This window comes from Nannospalax galili, unplaced genomic scaffold (genome assembly GCF_000622305.1).
Source record: "Nannospalax galili isolate Female #2095 unplaced genomic scaffold, S.galili_v1.0 scaffold1937, whole genome shotgun sequence".
Classification (NCBI taxonomy): Eukaryota; Metazoa; Chordata; class Mammalia; order Rodentia; family Spalacidae; genus Nannospalax; species Nannospalax galili.
The window spans coordinates 13,092-34,581 of record NW_008339340.1 but is presented as its reverse complement, the minus strand read 5'-3'; the positions used below and the strand labels follow the sequence as shown (position 1 = coordinate 34,581).

The 21,490-nt window shown below is 39.2% G+C and overlaps 1 protein-coding gene across 1 annotated transcript; it reads left to right on the top strand.

The window, feature by feature from the left end:
* Window positions 1-8,980: 8,980 nt before the first annotated feature.
* LOC103734787 (tripartite motif-containing protein 43-like) lies at window positions 8,981-14,616 on the top strand. The gene is made up of 6 exons (XM_008833856.1): window positions 8,981-9,391; window positions 10,221-10,316; window positions 10,906-11,136; window positions 11,957-11,979; window positions 12,788-12,885; window positions 14,123-14,616. The coding sequence occupies exons 1-6, from the start codon at window positions 8,981-8,983 to the stop codon at window positions 14,614-14,616; spliced, it is 1,353 nt and encodes a 450-aa protein (XP_008832078.1).
* Window positions 14,617-21,490: the final 6,874 nt, after the last annotated feature.

Below are 21,490 nucleotides of genomic sequence, written 5' to 3'. Positions count from 1 at the left end.
AGTAGACCACTCCTTAGTCTGGGAATGGTCCCACTCACATGTAAAGTTGTTCTTTCCATGTCAATTAATGAACTCAAAATAATCCCCCACTGACATGCCCAGGGGCCCATCTCCCAGGTGATTCATTGACAACACTAATGATTTCCTCTAAGGACTCTGAAAAATTTCTTAACTTTGCAAAACATTAGAGAAATGCAAAATAAAACCACAACTAAGAACACATGGCCTCCAGAAGAAAAACCCCAATTTAGGGTCATATAAAATGTAATGACAAAGACGCAGGGTAAGTGAAGTTTGCCTAAGCCTGCATGCAGTTTCAACTGAAACGACCTCTGACAAACCTACAGAGATTTTTAAGGCTTACACATTCCACTGGTAAACATTTATGACCAGCAATGTGAGCACTTATTTAATAAAATGTATACACAATGGTGGTCACTTCATAATTACTCAGTAGCCCAAACCTTGAGCCACTGACACACCTCATCAGCAAGTGGATAAATAAATTGCTCTAAATCCAGGCCATGCAATTGTATGCAGCAAAGATAATGGACATTCCTTCAGCTACTGCAACAACGGGATTAAATCTGACTAGTGTATTAAAACAAATAAATCACAGTTAGCCTGCTGTGTATTTTTAAGGGACCATAGACTGAATATTTGCTGAGAGTAACTTTAATTACTTTTACCCCAAAAGAAAATCACAAAACTATTGTATCATAGCATTTTTGCCCATATACTGTAGGCTTCATGAGATAGAATTAAAACTTAAATGTTAATTGCTGTTTGAGTGATAAAAATGATGAATACAGGCCCCAGAGGAGCCAGTTATAGAAGAATTTAAACCAATAATTGAAGAAGAAAATTTTAGCATTGTGCTTTGAAAATCTCTGTCTTGGAAAGGGGAGAGAAAAACAAAGTTTGAGAGTGAGAGAATATGTGTGTTGTGAGGAGGGAGGGAGAGAGGAAGAGAGGGAGAATGAGAGAGAATAACACATAATATCTTGAGCTATACTTCTAGACAGTACAGGAATACTATAAAGCCAACTTCCAAGAAGCATAAACTGGTATCTAACTGATATTAAGGCTTAATACAAATCAGAGAGTATCCTTACACAATTTCCCATCACCTACACACAATAACAGTTGTGGAGTGGGGGTAAAAATAAAATGTTTCTGTGGGAACATGTAAAAAAGTGCTAAGCCAATCCAACTCTAAATACAAACTGCTGATGAATGAGTAAAAATTAGATGGTGTGCTGTCCTGAAAGAAATCACTGCAAGGACAAATTCCTAGCAACTCAGTTCCTGAATGCATTGGCTCAACCCCCTCCCACAACACACACATAATGTTTAATGTAAGGGAAAGCATGGTGTTTAAATTCTCTGATATTATACTTCATTGGTAATTAGAAGTTTGTAAAAATTTCAAGACTAAAAATTAACAAGGAGGAATTAAAAATGACAAAAGACTTTATAATAAAAAAACACAGCATCCAGATTCAAAGTTATCAACAACACTAGAGTTAGATATGACAGATATTTTGCTGCATCTCAGCTACAACACTTAGGCACAGTTGTGTTTAAGATGAACTACACAGCTAATCATTGACCTTTTTTTTTTGGTCTCTTTGAGACAGGGTCTTCCTGTAGCCCCAGCTGTCCTGGAACTCACTATGTAGACCAGGCTGGCCTTGAACTCGCAGAGATCCACCTGCCTCTGCCTCCTGAGTGCTGCGATTAAAGGCGTGCACCACCACGCCCAGCCAATTGACCTTTTTTAAAAAAAAAATTATTATTTTTATTTTATGTGTATGTGTGTATTGCCTGCATGTAGGTAAGTGCACCGTATCGTGCAATGCCCACAGAGGACAGAAGACACACAGCTAATCACTGACCTTTTTTAAAAAAAAAATTTATTATTATTTTTATTTTATGTGTATGTATGTATTGCCTGCATGTAGGTAAGTGTACCTGTGTCTTGCAATGCCTGTGGAGGACAGAAGACACTGTGAAATCCCCTGGAACTGGAATTACAGACAGTTGTTAGCTGTCATGTGGGTGCTGGGATTCAAACCCGGGTCTTCTGGAAGAACAGCCAGCGGTCTTAACCACTGAGCCATCTCTCCAGGCCTCATCATTGACCTTTAAATCATTACACACAGTGAAAAATATAAATGGATGAAATTGTATGGGATATGCTTGTAACAAGAAGGGAAATTTTTCCTAATCACTATTTGTTTATTGTATCTATTTCAATTCAGTTTAGGCTGTTAGAGCTGGTTATATTAGCTACTTTTCTCTTGTGATAAAACACCATGACCAAGGGAGAGTCAAGGGAGAGTTTATTTGGCTTATGATTTCAAAGGGATTACAGTCCATCATGGTGGGGAGGTATGGTGGCAGAAGTGGCCAGAGCAGAAAGCTGAGTGATTACATCTTCAGGCAGGCACAGGAAGCAGAGAAAGACTGGAAATCTGGCAAGGCTTAAGATCTTTCAAAGACTGCCCTCAGGGATGTGCTCCCTCCAGTAAGGCCACCCCTACTAAAACCTCCCCAAACAGAGCCACCAACTGGGGACAAACATCCAAATACTTGGAGCCCATGTAGGACATTCTCTTTCAAACCACCATAGTGGCTGTAACCTTAGCCTGTAATGTTCAAAGCACTTTGTTCTTACACTTTTATCACAGTCCCTAGGAACTCCTAAGGACAGAGTCAGAATAATGCCCTTCCCTCACAACTCTGACAAGATACATTTAAAATTACTTCCCTGGAATATAAACTATTACTGAGGAAGGTCTGGACATATTTCTCACTGGTAATTCATCCAGTACTACAGCCCATCAGGATTTGTTTGCTCTCATAGAAGTTTCAGCTTCTAGCAGTTTATCCATATTACCATGTAGACTGTGTACCTGTTTTATTCTTCCAGTGACTTCTTTCACTGCAGAGAAGCAGATCCAGTCACTGGTTCTCTCCACTTAACCTCTCTAAATAGCAGAGTTCCATTTCATACCAGAAATTCACTTCTCATGTGAATTGGTTTAGTCAGTGCTATTGAGTTTGACTTTTTAAAAAATACACATATTTGAGTTTTGTTTTTATTTATTCTTTGAAAACTAAAAAAATTATATAATGTATGAAAAATTAGACTACCCATCACTCCTCCATGACAAATCCTTCAAGAAGCTGCCATTTTATTCGCTCTACAAATTCATCATGTCCTTTTATATTTACTTATTTTTATTAACCCAGTGAATCCTGTTAGTGCTACTCAGATGAGCATGACATGGAGAAACTTCTACTGGACATACTCCTGAAGAAAATACCTCTCCCTCACCCAGAAGCCATCAACTGCTTAAATAGCAGGAAAGAAACATGGCTCAGAAAATTCAAGACATTGGGTTGCCAGAGGACCCTATTTGCTGGATGTGAAAATTATTCTGACTGAAAGTTGTGCAAAAAATTCACAAAGATCATTTGAGTGGAATTGGTATAGTTCCACTTCAGTTCCTTCCAGAACAAAAAGCAGATTCGTTGGGCCTCTGTGGCAGAGAAGTATTTTCTTTCACATGTCCTGAAGAAATCTACACTGGAATTTCATTAACTATCAAGAAGGGCAGTAGAAATACATGTTGTGTGTTTTCTTCATTTGAAAATGAGATGGAGGTAACTTCGTACAAACGTGGAGAATTGTTTAATTTTGTGGCATGAAAATTCTCATACTATTCAGTCATCATCATGTCCTTCATAACTGGTAACTTCAAAGCCTTTTGTGCTGGACCCAGAAATGTCTGCCATGGAACTGCAGGTAAGTCCAGTACAAGGATTTATCCACATGAAAATGATTAGGAATCAACAAACTGACTGGAATGAATCCTTGATTTTAAATAATATCCAAATGGTGCTATACCATTACTAAAATCTGTGTGTAAAGTGTTATTGACAAGAGCTGTAAGAATGGGGAGGGCAAGATATGTTATCAGACCGTTTTGTAAATAATGATAGAATTTGAACTTGTGTTGAGATTCTTATGTGTAATCTTGCTGAAGTTGTTTGTTTAGTTTTGTACCTATAAAGCCCCACTATTGTTTGTTGGTTTAAGAATAACACGTTGACCAGCTGGAGAGATGGAATATAAAAGAGGGGCAAAGACGTGGACTTTGGGTTTTTCAATGCAGATTTTTTTCCCCTTAAGGATGACTAGGTGATGTGGGTTTTCTTTTATACTCTTGTTTCTTTGGTGAGTTTTACTTGTAATATGTGACTCTAAAATAATAGCTACTCTTAACTACAAATCATTGGGCATTATTTAAAACCAACAAAACAGCATAATACTTTTAAGTTCAAAGATGTGAAGCATTGGAGGTGGAGAGATGGCTCAGAGGTTAAGAGCACTGACTACTCTTCCAGAGGACCCAGGTTCAATTCCCAGCACCCACATGTCAGCTAGCAATCATTTGTAACTCCCAGTTCCAGGGGGATCTGACACTTTCTTCTGACCTCTGTGGGGGACTGCATGACATGGGTGTACTTATATACACATGCAGACAATATACTCATACACATAACAAAAATAATAAAATATTTTAAAAAGTGGAGTACAAAGAAATATATTAGATTTAAAGTTAAACTAATGACAGTTTTCTATATGTTCCTGAGGATGTGAATTATTTTAAATAAAGAGAATTGTATTTTTAAAAATAAGAAGGAAGGAAGGAAGGCTATACAAGGTGGCACACGCCTTTAATCCCAGCACTGAGGGATCCCAGCACTGAGGGGGCAGAGGCAGGCAGATCTCTGTGAGATCAAGGATAGTCTGGTTTACGTAGTGAGTTGCAGGTTAGTGCTACATGGAGATCCTGTCTCAAAAAAAAAAAAAAGAAAGAGAAAGAAAAAAGAATGAAGTAAACTGAGGCCAATGAAGGTTCGGCTCAGATCTCTTTGTTCATGTACACATTTCAGGATCCCTTGCTCAGAGATTCCTCCACCCACATTTAAGGTGGGTCTTTTCACATCAATTAATGTAATCAAGATAATCCCCACTGGCAGACCCGGAGGCCCGTATCCCAGGTGAGTCTAGACTGTGTCAAGCTGACAACACTAACGACCACTTCCAGATTTGGAAAACTTCTTAACTGTCAAATCAGACTAATGCAATATGAAACTAAAGCTTACAACCCATGGCCTCTGGAAACAAAAAACTAAATTTAAAGCCACATTAGATTATATAATGAGAAAGATGTAGAGTAACTGAAGTTTGCTGAAGCCTGCTTGGAGTGTCAACTGAAATGACCTCTGACAAACCTGCTGAAAGAGATTTGCAGGGCTTACACTTTTCACTAGTAAACATTTATGAACAGCAATGAGCTGTCCTTAATAGAAATTAAGAACCATGATGCTCACTTCATAATGACTCAGAGCCCAAACCTTGAGCTGTTGACACACCTCAACAGTAAATGGAAAAACGAATTGGTCTTTATCTATGCCATGCAACTGTATGAAGTAAGGAGAATGAACATTCTTTTACCAACTACAACAGTGTGATTCAATATGCCTAATACAATTTTAAACAAAATAAATCACAGTTACCCTGCGGTGCATATTTAAAGGATACTAGACTAAATATTTGCTAAGAGAGAAAACTTTAAGTATACTTAACACAAAAGAAAATTGCAAACTATTTTATTGCAGCATTTAGTCATACTGTAGGCTACCTGAGCTAGAATATTGCTAACTTAGAATATTGATCATGTTTGTGCATAAAAATGACGAATACTGGTGATAGAGGAGTGAGTTATACAAAACATCACAACGTGTGCAAAGGTGGCTGTGCTATTTTACAAAGTTGAGAATTATCTGTCTCCCGTTTAACAAAACTTTAAGCCGCTAATTGAAGAACAAAATTTCATCATTGTGAGGCTGGAGAGATGGCTCAGTGATTAAGAGCATAGGCTGCTTTTGCAGAGGACCCAAATTCAGTTCCCAGCACCCACATAGTAGCTAAGAACCTTCTATAACTCAATTTCCAGGCTGTCTGTCACTCTGCTGGCCTCCACAGATTGACATGGGTGATGCACTTAGCTACATTCAGCAAAAACACACCTTCAGTTGATGATTCCTGTAGAAACTAAGGCTTATATTTGCATAGTGAGTGTACAGTTCCACAATGTGATTTTTAAAAATTCTTGGTATTGCTTTCTAAAATCCTATTGAGAAACTATGGAAGGAAAAACATCTCCTTGGATACTAGGTGGATAGACTTGATGGTCAATTTATCAGAATCTGAAATCAACTAAAGTTTAAGCCATTGCCACTCATATAAGGAACTTTCTTGATGAGGTTATTTGAAGTAGGAAGACCCATCATAAATGCGAGTAGGACCTTCTGGTGGTAGCCCAGATTAAAGGACTTGGAAGAAAGAAGGAAACTTTGATTTTTTGCCTGTTTGCCTTCACTCTTGCTGGCCAGCTCATTGATTGCATTGCTATTACATTCTTTCACTGATATTAGAAACACTTCTTTGGGTTTCCAATGCAAACTGACGATTAGCAGTTTTCCAGGAATTGTGCAACTTAGGCTTGCCTGGAACTCAAAATTTTCCAACCCTCCTTGCTTCCAAATAGGGAGGATTAAGCAATTAAAGGTGTGAGTTGCCACACCCAGATGTCCCTGAGTCTGGACAACTCTCACCTGCTGGAAGGAAACCCCAGGAAATTCAATCAATTTTGGAAATGGGTGTGGTCTTCATATGCAATATAAGGACAGTCCATGGGCGCCATTCACTGCTCTTCAGACCAGAGTGTTTCCAAACCTTCAGGCTCAGAAGATTGCTGAATCCAGACCTTGACCATTATTTTCTCCTAGCAAAAGTTGGTGAGCCTAAAGATGCATTCCTCAGGTGAGTAGACAATATATCCAAGAATAAATCTAGCTACTTCCCCAAGATGAAGCAAACTTTCCTCTTTGGAGTTTATTAGCAAACTGAGGGTTTTCTAAGAAATGATGTTTCCATTAAGTAGCAAAATTGATTCTATTCCAATTTGTTCCCTTGGTGTTGGTGTATACTATGGAATTAAACAGGATTAATTAGGTTAGTGTTCATGTACTCCTTAGTGGACTGTATTATAGGAAATCTGTAGGAGTTACAAGATAGTTTTTAATTTTGAGCATTTGTCACTCCTTAAATAATTTAGGAGCATTGAATTCTGTAGGTGCTGCATATGTGCATTATCCTCTACTAAGAGTGCTTATAACACACACACACACACACACACACACAGAGAGAGAGAGAGAGAGAGAGAGAGAGAGAGAGAGCTCTGAGAGCCAGAAGAGAAATTATAACATGTAGTTACAGATTGCATTGAATGGTTTGAAGGAAATACCAAAATTTAGAGATTTGTTTTTGTATTTGGTTTGTATAGAAATGCATACTGAAATTTCCAACAAAATAAGGATTTTAAAGGGTGTTATTTTCTGCTGTGAATTACAAAGTAATATCTTTTCATAGTTTGAATAAATGCTTTGTAAAAGTTAACATCTTGGTAGCAATGACTGGACCTAATATTCTCAGCTTAGTTTGGCTGGAGGGCATACATGATGTTGAAAAATGTCATAAAGTTTTTCTCTTCTGATGACAACCCGAGGCAATGTTGCAGTGCAGAGCTTCATTTTCATTACTTCTTATATGCTCAAAATTATGTTGGGGTGGTGGTTCTGAGGACAAGGAGCTGCGTATCAGATGAGATGAAAGGACCATCAAAGGAGACAAGGGAGGTGAAGCTTGGGCACCTGTCTGCTCAGCTCTCACTGGGAATGAGTGTCATTCTCAGTTTTCAGGGTTTTTATGAACCACCAGCTGGAGCCATTTGAATCCATTTGTGTCAAAGCCCAAAGTTCTCGGTATCTGAAAGAAAGCTGGCTCAATACAAACATGCTTTTTTGCATAGATATGAAAATGGATAGGAAATTGACACCTGCTGATTAAGTGTCCAATAGACATGAGAGTTTAATTTGGGCCTCAAAGTATCATCTGATAAACTCAAAGTTGGAGTTTCCTATTTGGACAGCAGAGGAGTTGGAACAGAGAATGATCCTGGGAAGATTAATATTTATTTTCCACTTGGTGGGATTTAGAATTAGCATGGAAACCCTTGTGCACATGGGGGGCTTATCCAGATTAGGGAAAATGCAGTGGGACAAAGGTCTCAGAATTTGCAAACATAAGTAGCTGTGCAGTGGGCCTTCAATGCTTTCTGTACCTCATCACATATGCAATAAGATCACCAGCTTCACTACCCATCATGGTGGATGGTATCTTTGAACTGTGACTATTCTTTTTGAACTTATTCATGTCAGAAGTTTTGTAGCAACAAAAGAGATGAAATAATATAGGCATCAAGCTCACCAGAGATGTTGGCAGTGCAAATCTAAAGGATAAAATGTTAAAAGTCAAGGGCTGGAGGTATGGCTCAGCAGTTAAGAGCAATGGCTATTCTTGCAGAGGTCCCTGGTTCAGTTTCCAGCACTCACATGACACGTAATGTAACTCCAGTTCCAGCGGATCCAACGGCTTCTTCTGGGCTCCAAGGAGTTGCATGACATGGGTTCAGTTAACTTGCATGCAGGCAAAACATTCATACATTTAAAAAAGAAGTAAATATATAAAACATTAAAATCATTAAAAGCCAGAAATCAGTCCCAAGCATTCACTAAGGAAATATGTGAAGAATATTCTGAGACAGCAAAGGAAATTTGTGTTCTGCCAGCATAGTTGTGCAGTGAAGGGGGTTTCTAATAGAAGAGTCTGGCTCAGCGACAGGGAGAATCCACTTTATTTTTGTCAATTAACTGAACAAAAGAAAGGAGCAAGGCACCAGCTTGAGCTGATAACTCTGGGACAAATGCATCTAGCAGGGGCAGAGGTTTGTCTCTCTGGAGTAGAATACTGAGTAATTCTGCCTCTCCTCCCTCAGAAATGGAGTGTGATATGTCACAAGCCTTCCAGGAAGAACTCACATGCCTCATCTGCCTGAACTGCTTAACAGACCCAGTCACCATAAGATGTGGACACAGCTTCTGTGGGCCCTGCCTCTGCCTCTCCTGGGAAGACATCGAACGTCCTGCCCAGTGCCCTGTGTGTAGGGAGCCATCCCAGCAGAAGGACCTCAGAACCGACCATCTTCTGAAAGAGCTAGTGTCCATTGCCAGACAAGACAGCCTCAGAAAGTGCCTGAGCTCTGAGGAGAACTTGTGTGTGACCCACAAGGAGACAAAGAGGATCTTTTGTCAAGAGGACAGGATCCTGCTCTGTCAGCTCTGCTCCAACTCTGAGGAGCATGAAAGTCACACTCTCTGTTCCATTGAAGCAGCTGTTGAGGAGCAGAGGGTAAGTGGTGCCTCTGAGAGGACATGAAGCCTGGAGGGTGGGAGACTTAGTAGATCACAGGGAAGATACTTATCATGATGATCAATCCATTATTTTCTGAGTGGTGGGCACTTTTTATACATCTGATGGAGAAGCTATGACTAGAATGCCCAAGCGTCCTTGCCTTCTCAAAGCTTATAGCCATTAATGCTCATTTCTGTTTCTATTATGCCTTCCTTAAACTACTCAAGACACTGATGCTGAAGGCACCTGTAGAGGATATTTGTTTTCTAACACTGGAAAATATATTGTGGAAAGTGCATTGGAATTAGCAGGAGAGGGTAGAGAACCATCTAGGGACACATAGTAAGATTCAAATTACCAAACCATTTTGAAAGTAGCCATGCCTCTTAACATTTTATTATGAACAAAATTTAGATTGAATTTTTTATTCTGTAGTCCTAAATTTTCTTACATTAAAAATACAAAAGTTGGGGCTGGAGAGAAGGCTTAGCTTTTAAGAGCACTGGCTGCTCTTGCAGAGGCCCTGGGTTCCATTGCCAGCATGAAGTGGTGGATAGCAACCATCCATAACTCCAGTTCCAGGGAATCCAACACCATCTTCTGACATCCCAGGGCATTGCATGGCATGGTTACACTTAACATACCTGGAGACAGTATACTCATAAAATAAATCATAAATAAAATATTAAAAATTACAGAAGTTGCTAAAACATGATCCACAGTCTCCCTAAAGTAATTTTCTTTTATGCCTCCTGATTCTGTCAGTGTAGGTCTGAAACCTGGTTTCCTTTATTTCTCTGGATTTGATATTTATTGTTTGTTATAGGAGATACTTCGAGAGCAAATGACACACTTATGGAAAAAGATCCAAGAAAATCAGAGGAATCTAACTGAAGAGAGAAGAACAGTCTTGGCTTGGATGGTGGGTAGGACACTGTGATGCTTAGAATCTGCTTGAGATAGACATTTTGGAAACTTGATTATTCGTGACTGGAGGATTGTGAACAGGGAGTTGTGATTGTGAACATGGAGGATTGTGAACAGAAAGTTGTTTTCTGATAGCCTCCAATCCTGAATGTAATAGTCTAGTTCACGAGCAGAGTCAATGGTCAGGATGAGTGGTAGGGAAGTTTGGAACTGACTGATTATCTGACAGTCCAGCACAGTGTACATTATCCTTTACTAATACACCTTGAATTCTAATTGCTGGTTTGTAGATTTTCATAGTTGTGTCATCAGATAAAATATCAATCAAAAATTTACTTCATATGATGCAGGAACTTATAAAATAGAGGAAAGTGTTTCGAGAAAAGCATGGATTTGGTTCTTCACATAGTTACTAAATTGGAAACAAAATAGATCAAAGAATAAATTTAAATTTTATGAAAACTACGACCATTAATTTAGAATGCATGCAGCATACTGACAGAAAGTATCAGTCAAAGGAATGAGTGTTAAATGAGAAGGGAAAAAATCCTCAAATGTGATCTAGAATGTCTATGTCTCTGCAGGGCTATGTGTTTCTACATGAAGTAATGATCAGGACAGAATACAGGAAGTTGCATCCAATCTTATTCGAGGAAGAAAAACAAAACATAAAGAATCTGAAAAATGAAAGCCAGTGGATTTTGGAGAAGCTAAGAAAAAGTGAAGCCATGATGGTCCAAAAGAGGAATCAGCTAAGAGATACGTATCAGAAACTGGTGGCGATGTACCATGGAACACATCTGGAGCTGCTGCAGGTGAGCATGGAAAGATGCATGAAATGACTGTTAACTGGGGACCACAACTGTGACTCTGTGACTGGATTCCAAAGATAGGTTTTCATATTTCCCACAATATGAGGTGGGTGTGTTTCCTTTTTAGAAATATTCTGAATATTCTAAATTCTACCCTGATCATCAAAGAGTTCAAAGTTGATGGAATTGAATGAGGAGATTCTTCAGATATTTCCTTTTTATTTTTCTTTTTTGAGTTTGCCTCTCTAAAAGCTAAATAGTAAATCTTCCTTTTTTACTAGAATGCCATTTTTGTCTTTTCTCAGGTATTATGCAGGGATTTGGGGAAAGCTGTTTATATATCCTTCACTTTTTTGTAAGCCTTTTTTAGAGTTCATTAGGAGGTGGGATTTTGAAAACAGGGTTTCATTTTGTGGTTCACGATAGGCTCCAACTGACAATAATATGCCTGCCTCAGCCTCTCAAATGCTGTAATTACTGACATGACACAGCACAGGGCTGAAACCATGGTTGGACTCACCCTTAAATAAGGTTATACTACCCTTTATGGGAAAGCCCAAGGAAAACCACTGTGGGGACAGCTGTGGGTTTGAAGCCTTGAACCGTCATCCGTGGCTTTGTCACCCTTCTATTACTCTCAGAATTCTCATTAAATAAGATTAACATTCTGTATACATGCTTGACTGACATTCTGAGAGATAAAAAATTTTATAGGGTGGGTCGGGTTGGTATATTTCAATTTATATTATTTGAACTTTCATCAAACAAACAAACAAGGTGACATTTGGAAAGATCTAACCTTTTTTCCCATTTTTTTTTGCAGGATCTGGGAGAGATATTGACAAGGTGAGTTTAGACATCAATACAAGCTAAGGTACCATAAGAGTTATGAAAGAGACCTTGTTCTTTAGGGAATTGAAGTTATACTTGAAAGATAATACTCAATTGTTGTGTGGACATATATTGGGGTATTTTTATGTTATGTTTAGGCATGGTCTCCTGGATAGCCCTGCCTCACCAGGAAACTCACTATGTAGACCAGGTTATCCTTGATAACACAACTATCTGCCTTCCTCTAGAGTACTGGGAGTATAGGCCTGCTCCTTCATACCAAACATACTTGGATGTTTTTATATGTGATTTCTGTTCCCCCTTTCCCCAAATTTTCTTTTCTTTCTATGTGTAACTGAAGTATTATATGCTTTGGGGATCGATGCTGAAGTCTATAATTGTAAACTTATCAACACTGGTGGAGGCTCATGGGCCGTGTTTTTCCCAGGTAGTAGATGAAAGAGGCAGGTAGCATTGAGAACTGGGTTGGTAGCAGGAAAGAAAATCAGTCAGAAAGGCCATTGTAAAGAATGTGTCCTGTCTCCTGATCCTGGAGTTTCACCCCCCTATCAGGAAACCTGCTGAGCTTAGTAGTTATTTCATTTTTAATAAATTTATTATTATTACCATTATAACTGTGGTTGTGTATGTGTGTGTTGTTGGGAGTGAGTGTGAATGTAGACACGTGTAGGTGCAATGATGCATTTACGGAGTTCAGGGGAGATATTTGGGATGTGAATTTTCTCTGTGGGTTTCAGGAATTGAACTTAGATACTGTGATGGCATCTTTTGCACCAGGCAGATCAATTTCTTCTACTTGTAGGAGTGAGTCCGTGCAACGGTGCATGCCCCAGCCTGTGAAACCAGCACTCAGTGCCAAACCCATCACTGGTCTGATCCATAGGTTTAACCACTACCGAGGTGAGTATTAGCACTGCTGGAATAACCAGAGAGTGCCCTTAAACCATGGGGTGTCTTTCCTACTCATTAGACTCTTTAATTTGACAGGAGCATATGCCAGAGAATTCCACATTTGTGGTAATATTTATTAACATGGTAACTGCAATCAAGAAAAACATCATAAACACTCACAATAATGTGATTCAGGCTGAAAATATATCTGTGGTGCAATTACACATAGATAATTATAAATTAATTCAGAACATTATAGTTTAAATTCAGAAAGCCAAGTAATGGAGATCATTAAATAATTTCCTTAAATATATTAGCAAATAAATTATTAAAGTGTATTATATTACATAGATTAAAAATACAACAGGTACTGGCAGAAGACATGACTCAGTGATAAAGAATCCTGGCTGCTCTTGCAGAAGATCTGGGTTCAGTTCTCACCATCCACATGGTGGCTAATAACAGTTGTAACTGCAATTCCAGGGGATTCAGTGCCCTCTTCCAGCCTCTCCAGGCATTGTATTACATGGGTACACTTATATATGTGTAGGCAAAACACTCATATGCACCAAATAAAAGTAAATAAAAAATTAAAACATCAAAATATAAACCAGATATTCTTCTGCACACTGGTAATCCCAGAGCTGTGGAAGCAGAGGCAGGAGGATGTTTTTATGAATTCGAGGTCAGCATTTTCTATATATTAAGTGCCATGTGAGCCATGACTCACTGGCAAGATCCTGTCTCAGAAAACAAAACAAAAAGCATAAAATGATTAAATGCACAAAGTAATATATCATGAGAACTATAGTAAAACAAGGTGGTAGATAAGTCATTGTCTTTATTTCCCTGGTAGATAAACATCTGAATTAAAACTTCACAACCAATGATAGCTCTTAGACAGCCAGAAATTAACAAGAGTCAATCACTGCTAGGGAAACACTTCTGAATATGCACCTTCAGCTTTTCCTTCTTATTTATCAATATTATTAATGAGATAGAAATCATAACATCAACTGGGATAATGGTCACCACTGACATCTTATGTGTAACATCTTATGAAGAGAGCAATGAAACCAGGAAATGATATGGACTTGGTTGCAGGGCACATGTCCTTTAACACAGTATATTCTTGTCAGGTTTATTCCACTATATGTGGACCCTACTTTTGTAAATTCAGTGTTTCCATCTCTCATCTAAGAAATGTAAATTTTATTTTAAGTGAAATATTTTATTCTCTCCACAGTGAACATTTCTTTGGAAACTATAATCATGATCCATTACAAGATGAGCCTATTTAATTATGTGAAGCGACTCAGCTTTAAACATCACCTCCAGGACACATCTGTGAATTCTGATGAAGCCTACTATGTCTCCTGGGGAACACAGAGATTCAGCTATGGGAAACATTACTGGAAGCTGGATGCAACCGACTCTTGGGACTGGGCTATAGGGATCTGTAAAGATTCCCAGTTAATTAGGTGTGGCCCACTGATTGAACTGAAGGACATGTTCCTTCTTGTATTTGTGAAAGACCGCGACCATTACAGCCTCCTGACTACCTCCCCATCACTTACTCACTATGTGGAGATACCACTGGGCAAGGTTGGGGTGTTCCTTGATTGTGACCTTGGAAGTGTGAGTTTCTTCAATGTAGACAAGAATTCCCTCATATGGAGGTACCCTGCTGGCTCCTTCAATTTCCCTGTTAGGCCTTTCTTCTCAGCTCGCTGTATATGACGGGGACAAGCTGTACCCTAAGCCATCCATAGCTCAGGGAGCCTGTCTCAGTTGAAGTTAAGCGATACTGTAGTATTTAGTGCCTGTTAAGTGTTTCCTACTTTATTGTTACCTATTTTATTGAAATTAAACATTTAATATAGAATGGTTGCCTCTGATTTTTTTTACATCTTTGGTTCATATAGTCTACCTGGGACATTTGTTTTGGATGCTTAAACATTGTTTTGTAGACTGGTGAGAATTACTAAACTCTAACTAGTGATATGGTTCAGTGATAAGCCCTTTACATGCATGCGCAGGACCCTGGTTTGAGTCCCTATTGACATAAATAAACCTTGGTTATTCATCAACAGTGAATAAATTAATACATAGCAGAATCTACTCCATCCTCAGGAAAAGGAGCATTTTCTTTTTATTGAACAAAGATGTTATTGTTTCCTTCATCTTTCACTTTCCCATTTTTATAGTAATTTTTGTGACTTTCTACATTCATGGCCCTCCATTAACTGCCTCTGCCTTTCCTGGGACCATGCCCAACCTCCTGATCATTACCCTGTGTTTGAAGGACCTCAGATCAGCCTTCTTGTGAAGAGACTACAAGTCAGACTCAGGAAGTGCCTGGGCTCTGATGAGCACATGTGTGTGACCCACAAGGAGACAAAGGGGATCTTCTGTCAAAAGGATGGGATCCTGCTCTGTCAGCTCTGCTCTAACTCTGAAGAGCATGAAGGTCACAGACACTGTCCCACTGAAGCAGATGCTGAGGGACAGAGGGTAAGCAATGTCTCAGAGAGTACATGAGAGCTGGAGGATAGGAGACTTAGCACATCACAGGAAAAACACCACAATGATGAAATGTTTTTTGAGTAGTAGTCACATTTTAAAGAACTAATGAACAGGCTCTGAATATACTATGCTCATATGTTTGCCTTCATGGAGCTTACATCCAGTGGGAGACCCATAAGACCTGCAATGGATATCGAGCAGAATTTGAATACATTTCAGATACTTGCTTCCCAACAAAGCCTGAGCCTCCAGGGCCTTTCAACCTACCATATGTGCCATGGCATTATAGTACTTAGCTTCTGGAAGCTGCAGGTGGAGCCCATCACACACACACAAATCAAGCCATGGCAAATCAACCCATGCCCCCTCTTTATCCACCAAATGTTAGGCAGAAAGCAACTGTAACAGCGAGTCTTCACAGTTCCTCATGAGAGAAGTCAGAAAGTGAAGTTCAGAGAGGTGAAGACACTGGACCAAAGTCAGAGTGGACAGTAATGTTGCTGTGGTAACCACTAAACACCTGATGTGGCCCTGGTGGCAGATCCTTTCTCCCAGTAAACAGGCAGCTATGAAGCTTGATACCAGAGTAATGGCTTGGAAGAAGCTCATGTGTACCAGACATTTTGTGCTGCTCCTTCCCTGCACTCTAGGGCCTAGCCTGCAGTAACAGGAAGATACAACTTCAGTCTCTGCACCATAACCACACCATCTTTAGAGAGAACTACATCTCTTCCTGTGCTTACACTTCCCACCTAACTCTACACACTCCAAAGTCTGAAAGACTCCATACTACCCTAGACGTGCTTCTACTATTCCACATAAACTGTCCACCAAGTAATGCCTTTTCCTTACTGTGGACTCTATTTCAAGGAGCTCCAATGCATAAAGAAGAGACATTCCCTGGTAGGGCATGAGCTTTAATCTGGGGTTCCAGCCAGGGCAAGGAAGCTAACTGCTTTTTTGATGGATAGAACTATCACTTGTGTTAAAACAGTCTCAGGTGTTTCTAGACTGCTATAATAGCAGAAAAATCTGATTTCAGATGCCCAGCACATCCAAGAAAATATGAAGCATGGTAGCACACATCTGTAACCCCTGTAGGAAGGGGGGCTGGGCTGTGACAGAATCCTTGGGCTCATTAGTCAGGTGGCCTAGCTAAATTGATATACTCTGGGTACAGAGAAAAAGAATGCTAAGATAGCAATGTCCTATGCCTAAAGTATAAGTGTAAATGACCTTCAGGTATGGGTGGACTTAGCCTTTTTCAGGGTGTAAACATTTTCTGGGAATCTAACAAACAAAAATTAAAACTTCCTTTACAGTAAAAATATGTCTTAACTATCTTTGGCAACACTTGTGAACTATGATCTAATCTTATCAATTTAATCCTATCCTGTTCACCTCAGGAACTATCCCATAAGCATGTACAGAAAGAGTAAAAACATATAGGGAAAATTATTGTTCCACTGAAACCTTCTGATACTCATAGCTACTGCTAAGACAGTTGTGTAATTCTTGAGAAGTCTACAACTAGCCTTTCCTTAAGAGCCATTTTTTTTTTTAATGCGCCGTGTGCTTAAATCTGTTAAAACACTTTCTTCCTGTCTCTTTAGCCCTCATTCATACGGATTCACTGGAATTCTTTTCTGGGGCTCTATTGGTCAAGAATCTTAGCTTCACCTGACTCTGAAAATTCCTCAGGCTACTGCAGACTGACCCCAGACCTACTGCTACTAACAAAGACTTCCTACCACATGATAACAGGAGGAAGCACATGCATTAGGAGGTTGTCATTAGGAACAAGACATTCAGAGAAGATGCCCAGGGAATTGTGGGTGCTCAGGAACCAAACAGTAGCTTAGGTGACTAAAATGGTCCTAGGAGAGCCTGTGGCTCACTCAATATGAGGCCAGGTCACCTATAAGTTCTGCCTTCTCAAAGACACTGCATTTCTACCTCTCATGATGAGGATTATTGGGAAGAGACTCACGAGCGGGGCTTCTTTTGTTCACAGGGCAGTTATTAGGCTACCAGCCTTCCACTGGTCATGAATGAACCTGAACCGTGGCTTGACATGAACGCATACCATTCCACCTTTGTCCCTTTAGCAGGAACCACTTAATTATTATGGTCAAATATGTACTTATTATATCAGAAACTATTCTTGGCATGTGTGAACTTTTTAAATTTTTAATTGAAGTTTTGGAAATTTCTCACGATACATTTTGATCATATGTAGAGGCTCTCTCATATCTCCACACCCCCTTACTAACCATCTAAAAATATAAAGCCTATGGAGTCATGTTTGTGACCTCAAATGCCCTTTGCTATAGGTTCATCTACTGCAGCCTGGTAAACCTAGTAAGACTGTCACCTTTACACCAGACTGAATCTCTTCTTCTCAGCAGACATCTTTTGCCAATAGTTCCTCAGGTAGTGTTGGGGTTTCTGACCCACTTCCCCATGTCTATGTTGGGCTTCTATCTGCTTGAGCTTTTGTGGGACATGTTCATCCTCCCACCACTGCTGTGAGTTGGAAAACTGTTTCATCCAACTTTTCTGAATCTTACAATCTTTCTGCCCTGTCTTCTACAATGATCTCCAAGTTTGGGGGCCAGAAGTTTCAGACAGGTGTCCTATTCAGGGGAAAACAGTCTGCAACCTCTTGTTCTCTGAAAGTGCCCAGATGTGGTTCTGTGTGCTAATGGCCTTCTGATGTATAAGGGTTCTTTGTTGAAACTTGAGAGATGCATTAATTTATGGGTACAACACTAATCATTAGACATCAGATTAATATTATATCTATTTAGCAGAATAGTTGTATTAGACTTTCTCTGATGGCCTGTGTGCTTTTTGGCCTCAGCTTTTAGGCCTGATAACATTGTTTGGTATGAGTTCTGTCCTGTGAAGCAGAACTTTAATCCCATTAAAAAGTAATTGGTGCCAAGCATGGTGGCACACGCATTGAATCCCAGCACTCAGGAGGCAGAGTCAGGTGACTCCTCTGTGAGTTCGAGGCCAGCCTGATCTACAGAGTGAGTTCCAGGAAGTTGGAGCTACAGGGAGACTGTGTCTCAAAAAGACCACATGTGCAAGCAATAAAAATAAATAAATAAATAAATAAATAAATAAATAAATAAATAAATAAGAAATAAATAAACAAAATAGTGGTTACTCCTATACTGTTCATGTGACTATTGCACCAGTGGGCATATCTTGCCAGGCCAGTTGTTGTAGCACACAGGTTTCAGAGCTGGGTAAGGTTCATGCTAATTTTCTCTTCAGGTAGCTTATGTAGTACCTTCCATCCCCATTAAAGCTCACCTGTGGTATGAAGCTTTGAAGTCAGCACCAGCTTGACTTCTCCATGTTTCTTCTACAGTTCGTGCATGTAGCATCTTCAGGAATAGGGTCTTACCATAAAGTTGTGGTGGTGTAACCAAGAGCAGAGGTAATGGCCTGTAGTGTTTGAGGGTCTATGGGACCCCTGGTCAAGAGTTTCAAAAGAGGGAATTCATTACTGGAGTTGGAATTCTACTTAGCAAAGCAATTGGTGTCTAGTAGAGGCAATGTCCTTATTTTAAGGTAACTCCATTTATCTATCTATCTATCTATCTATCTATCTATCTATCTATCTATCTATCTATCATCTATCTATCAATCTATCTATCTTCCATCCATTCATCCTCTATCATCTATCTATCATCTATCTATCTATCTATCTATCTATCTATCATCTATCTATCTATCTATCATCTATCTATCTATCTATCTATCATCTATCTATCTATCATCATCATCTATTTATCTATCTATCATCTATTTGTTATTTATTTTATTATTCCAAAGAGTGGCAAATTTTAATATATTTTTCCAGAAATAACTTGAAGCAGGTTACATAAAAATATAAATACAGGGGGCTAGAGAGATAACTCAGTGGTTAAGAACACTGGTTGTTCTTGCAGAAGACCCCAGTTCGAATCCCAGCACCCACATGGCTGCTAACAACTATTGATAACCCCAGCCTCACGGGATCTGACAGCCTCTTCTGACTTCCGTGGGCATCGCATGACACGGGTGTACTTACCTACATGCAGGCAATACACGCATACACATAAAAATAAATAAATAAAAGTAGAAATACAATAAAAATATACACAATGAAGTTTAAGAAGAGAAAAATAGGAATAAGAAATCAAAGACTAAAGGATTTGCTAACATGGGTTCAACTTTGGTGGAATAATGGTTTCCATTAGATCTTATCTGTTCTTTGGTTTTATTTTTTTTAATCCTAAGGAGTTTATTGGGTTTGCTAATAGAGCATATGGTGGGGCTTTATTTATGGAAGAGTGGGCACTTACCCATTTTTTGCTGTGCTGGAAAGTCAACACTTATATATAGATCCTGTGACTTCCTGACAGCCTCACAAAATGGAAAGAGAGGTGCATAACTGTATTCTCAGGTTATATATCCTTAGCCCCTCCCACACATGTAGCTAAGGTTGACTGATTGGGTGGGAGGGGTAACTGACTCCTCCATTGGCTGCTTTACAATGGGAAGGAGGTATGACTATAGCCCGCATAGTGGTCAGAGAACACGTACAGTTAATGCTATACCCCTTCCTCTGGCCCTTACATTTTTTCTGCCAACCTCTCCCTCAAAAATCCCTGAGCCTTGGAGGGGGTGATAGGTGTGGAATGATCTTCCTCTCGTTGTGGCAAGGCACTGAACTTTCGGGTCTCTGCATCATCTGTTTTCCATGGGCTGTTTGCCCATTCCAGTAGGATTCCATCTATTATAAGGATTTGATGTGATGATCCAAAAATGAGGGAGAACATATGTCTGTTTTTTTCTGAGTCTGTGTTACTTCACTTAGTATAACAGTTTCTAGTTCCATCCACTTACCTACAAATTTCATGATTTCATCTTTCTTTACCTCTGAGTAGGACTCCGTTGTGTAACCACAATTCTTACCACATTCTTGTCAGTTGAGGGGCACTTAGGTTGCTGCCATCTCTTAGCTATTGTGAAAAGAGCCTCTGCAATAGGCTGAGTCCTTTGGGTATATGTCAAGGAGTGGTATAACAAGGTCATGTGATTGGTTTATTTTTAGTTTCTTAAGAGTTCTCCTCACTGCTTCCCATAGGGGCTGCAAGAATTTTTAATCCCACTAGCAGTAAATGAATGTTCCCCTTTATCCACATCCTTGCTAGCATTTGGTATCATTTGTTCTCCTGATCCTCTCCAGTCTGATTGGGGTAAGGTGAGACCTTAGGGTGGTTTTAATTTGCCCTATATATATTTCTTTTGGTGGGATGATCACTTTCATCATATTAATTCTTCCAATCCATGAGCATGGAAGATCATTCCATCTTCTGGTGTATTCTTCAATCTTTTTCTTTAAAGATTTAAAATTTCTTTGTAGCTCTTTGATGTCTTTGGCCAAGTTTATTCCAAGATTTTTTTGGGCAGCTATTGTGAATGGGAGCATTTTCCTGTACTCTTTCTCCAATTGCTTGTTATTAGTAGATAGAAAGGATATTTATTTTTGTCAATTAATTTTGTAACCTGCCATTTTGCTGAAAGTTTTGATGAGTTCTAGGAGTTTTCTGGTGGAATATTTGGGATCTCTTAGGCATAGTATCATATCATCTTCAAAAGGGGATAATTTGACCTCTTCTTTTCCAGTTAGTACTCCTTTAATTTCCTTCTCTTGTCTTATTGCTCTGGCAAGAGTTTCAAGCACTATGTTGAAAAGGAGTGGAGATAGTAGAAATCCTTGTCTGGCTCCTGATTTTAATGGTAATGCTTCCAGTTTTTGTACATTTAAAATGATGTTGGCTGTGGGTTTGTTGTATATAGCTTTAATTATGTTCAGGTATGTTCCGTCCCGTCTAATTCCCTTTAGAATTTTTATCATGAATGCATACTGAATTTTGTTGAAAGTCTTTTCTGTATCTATTGAGATGATGATGTGTTTTTTGCCTCTGAATCCATTTATATGATTGATGACATTTATTGACTTGCATATATTGAACCATCCCTGCATCTCTGGAATAAAGCCAACTTGATCATGGTGGATGATCCT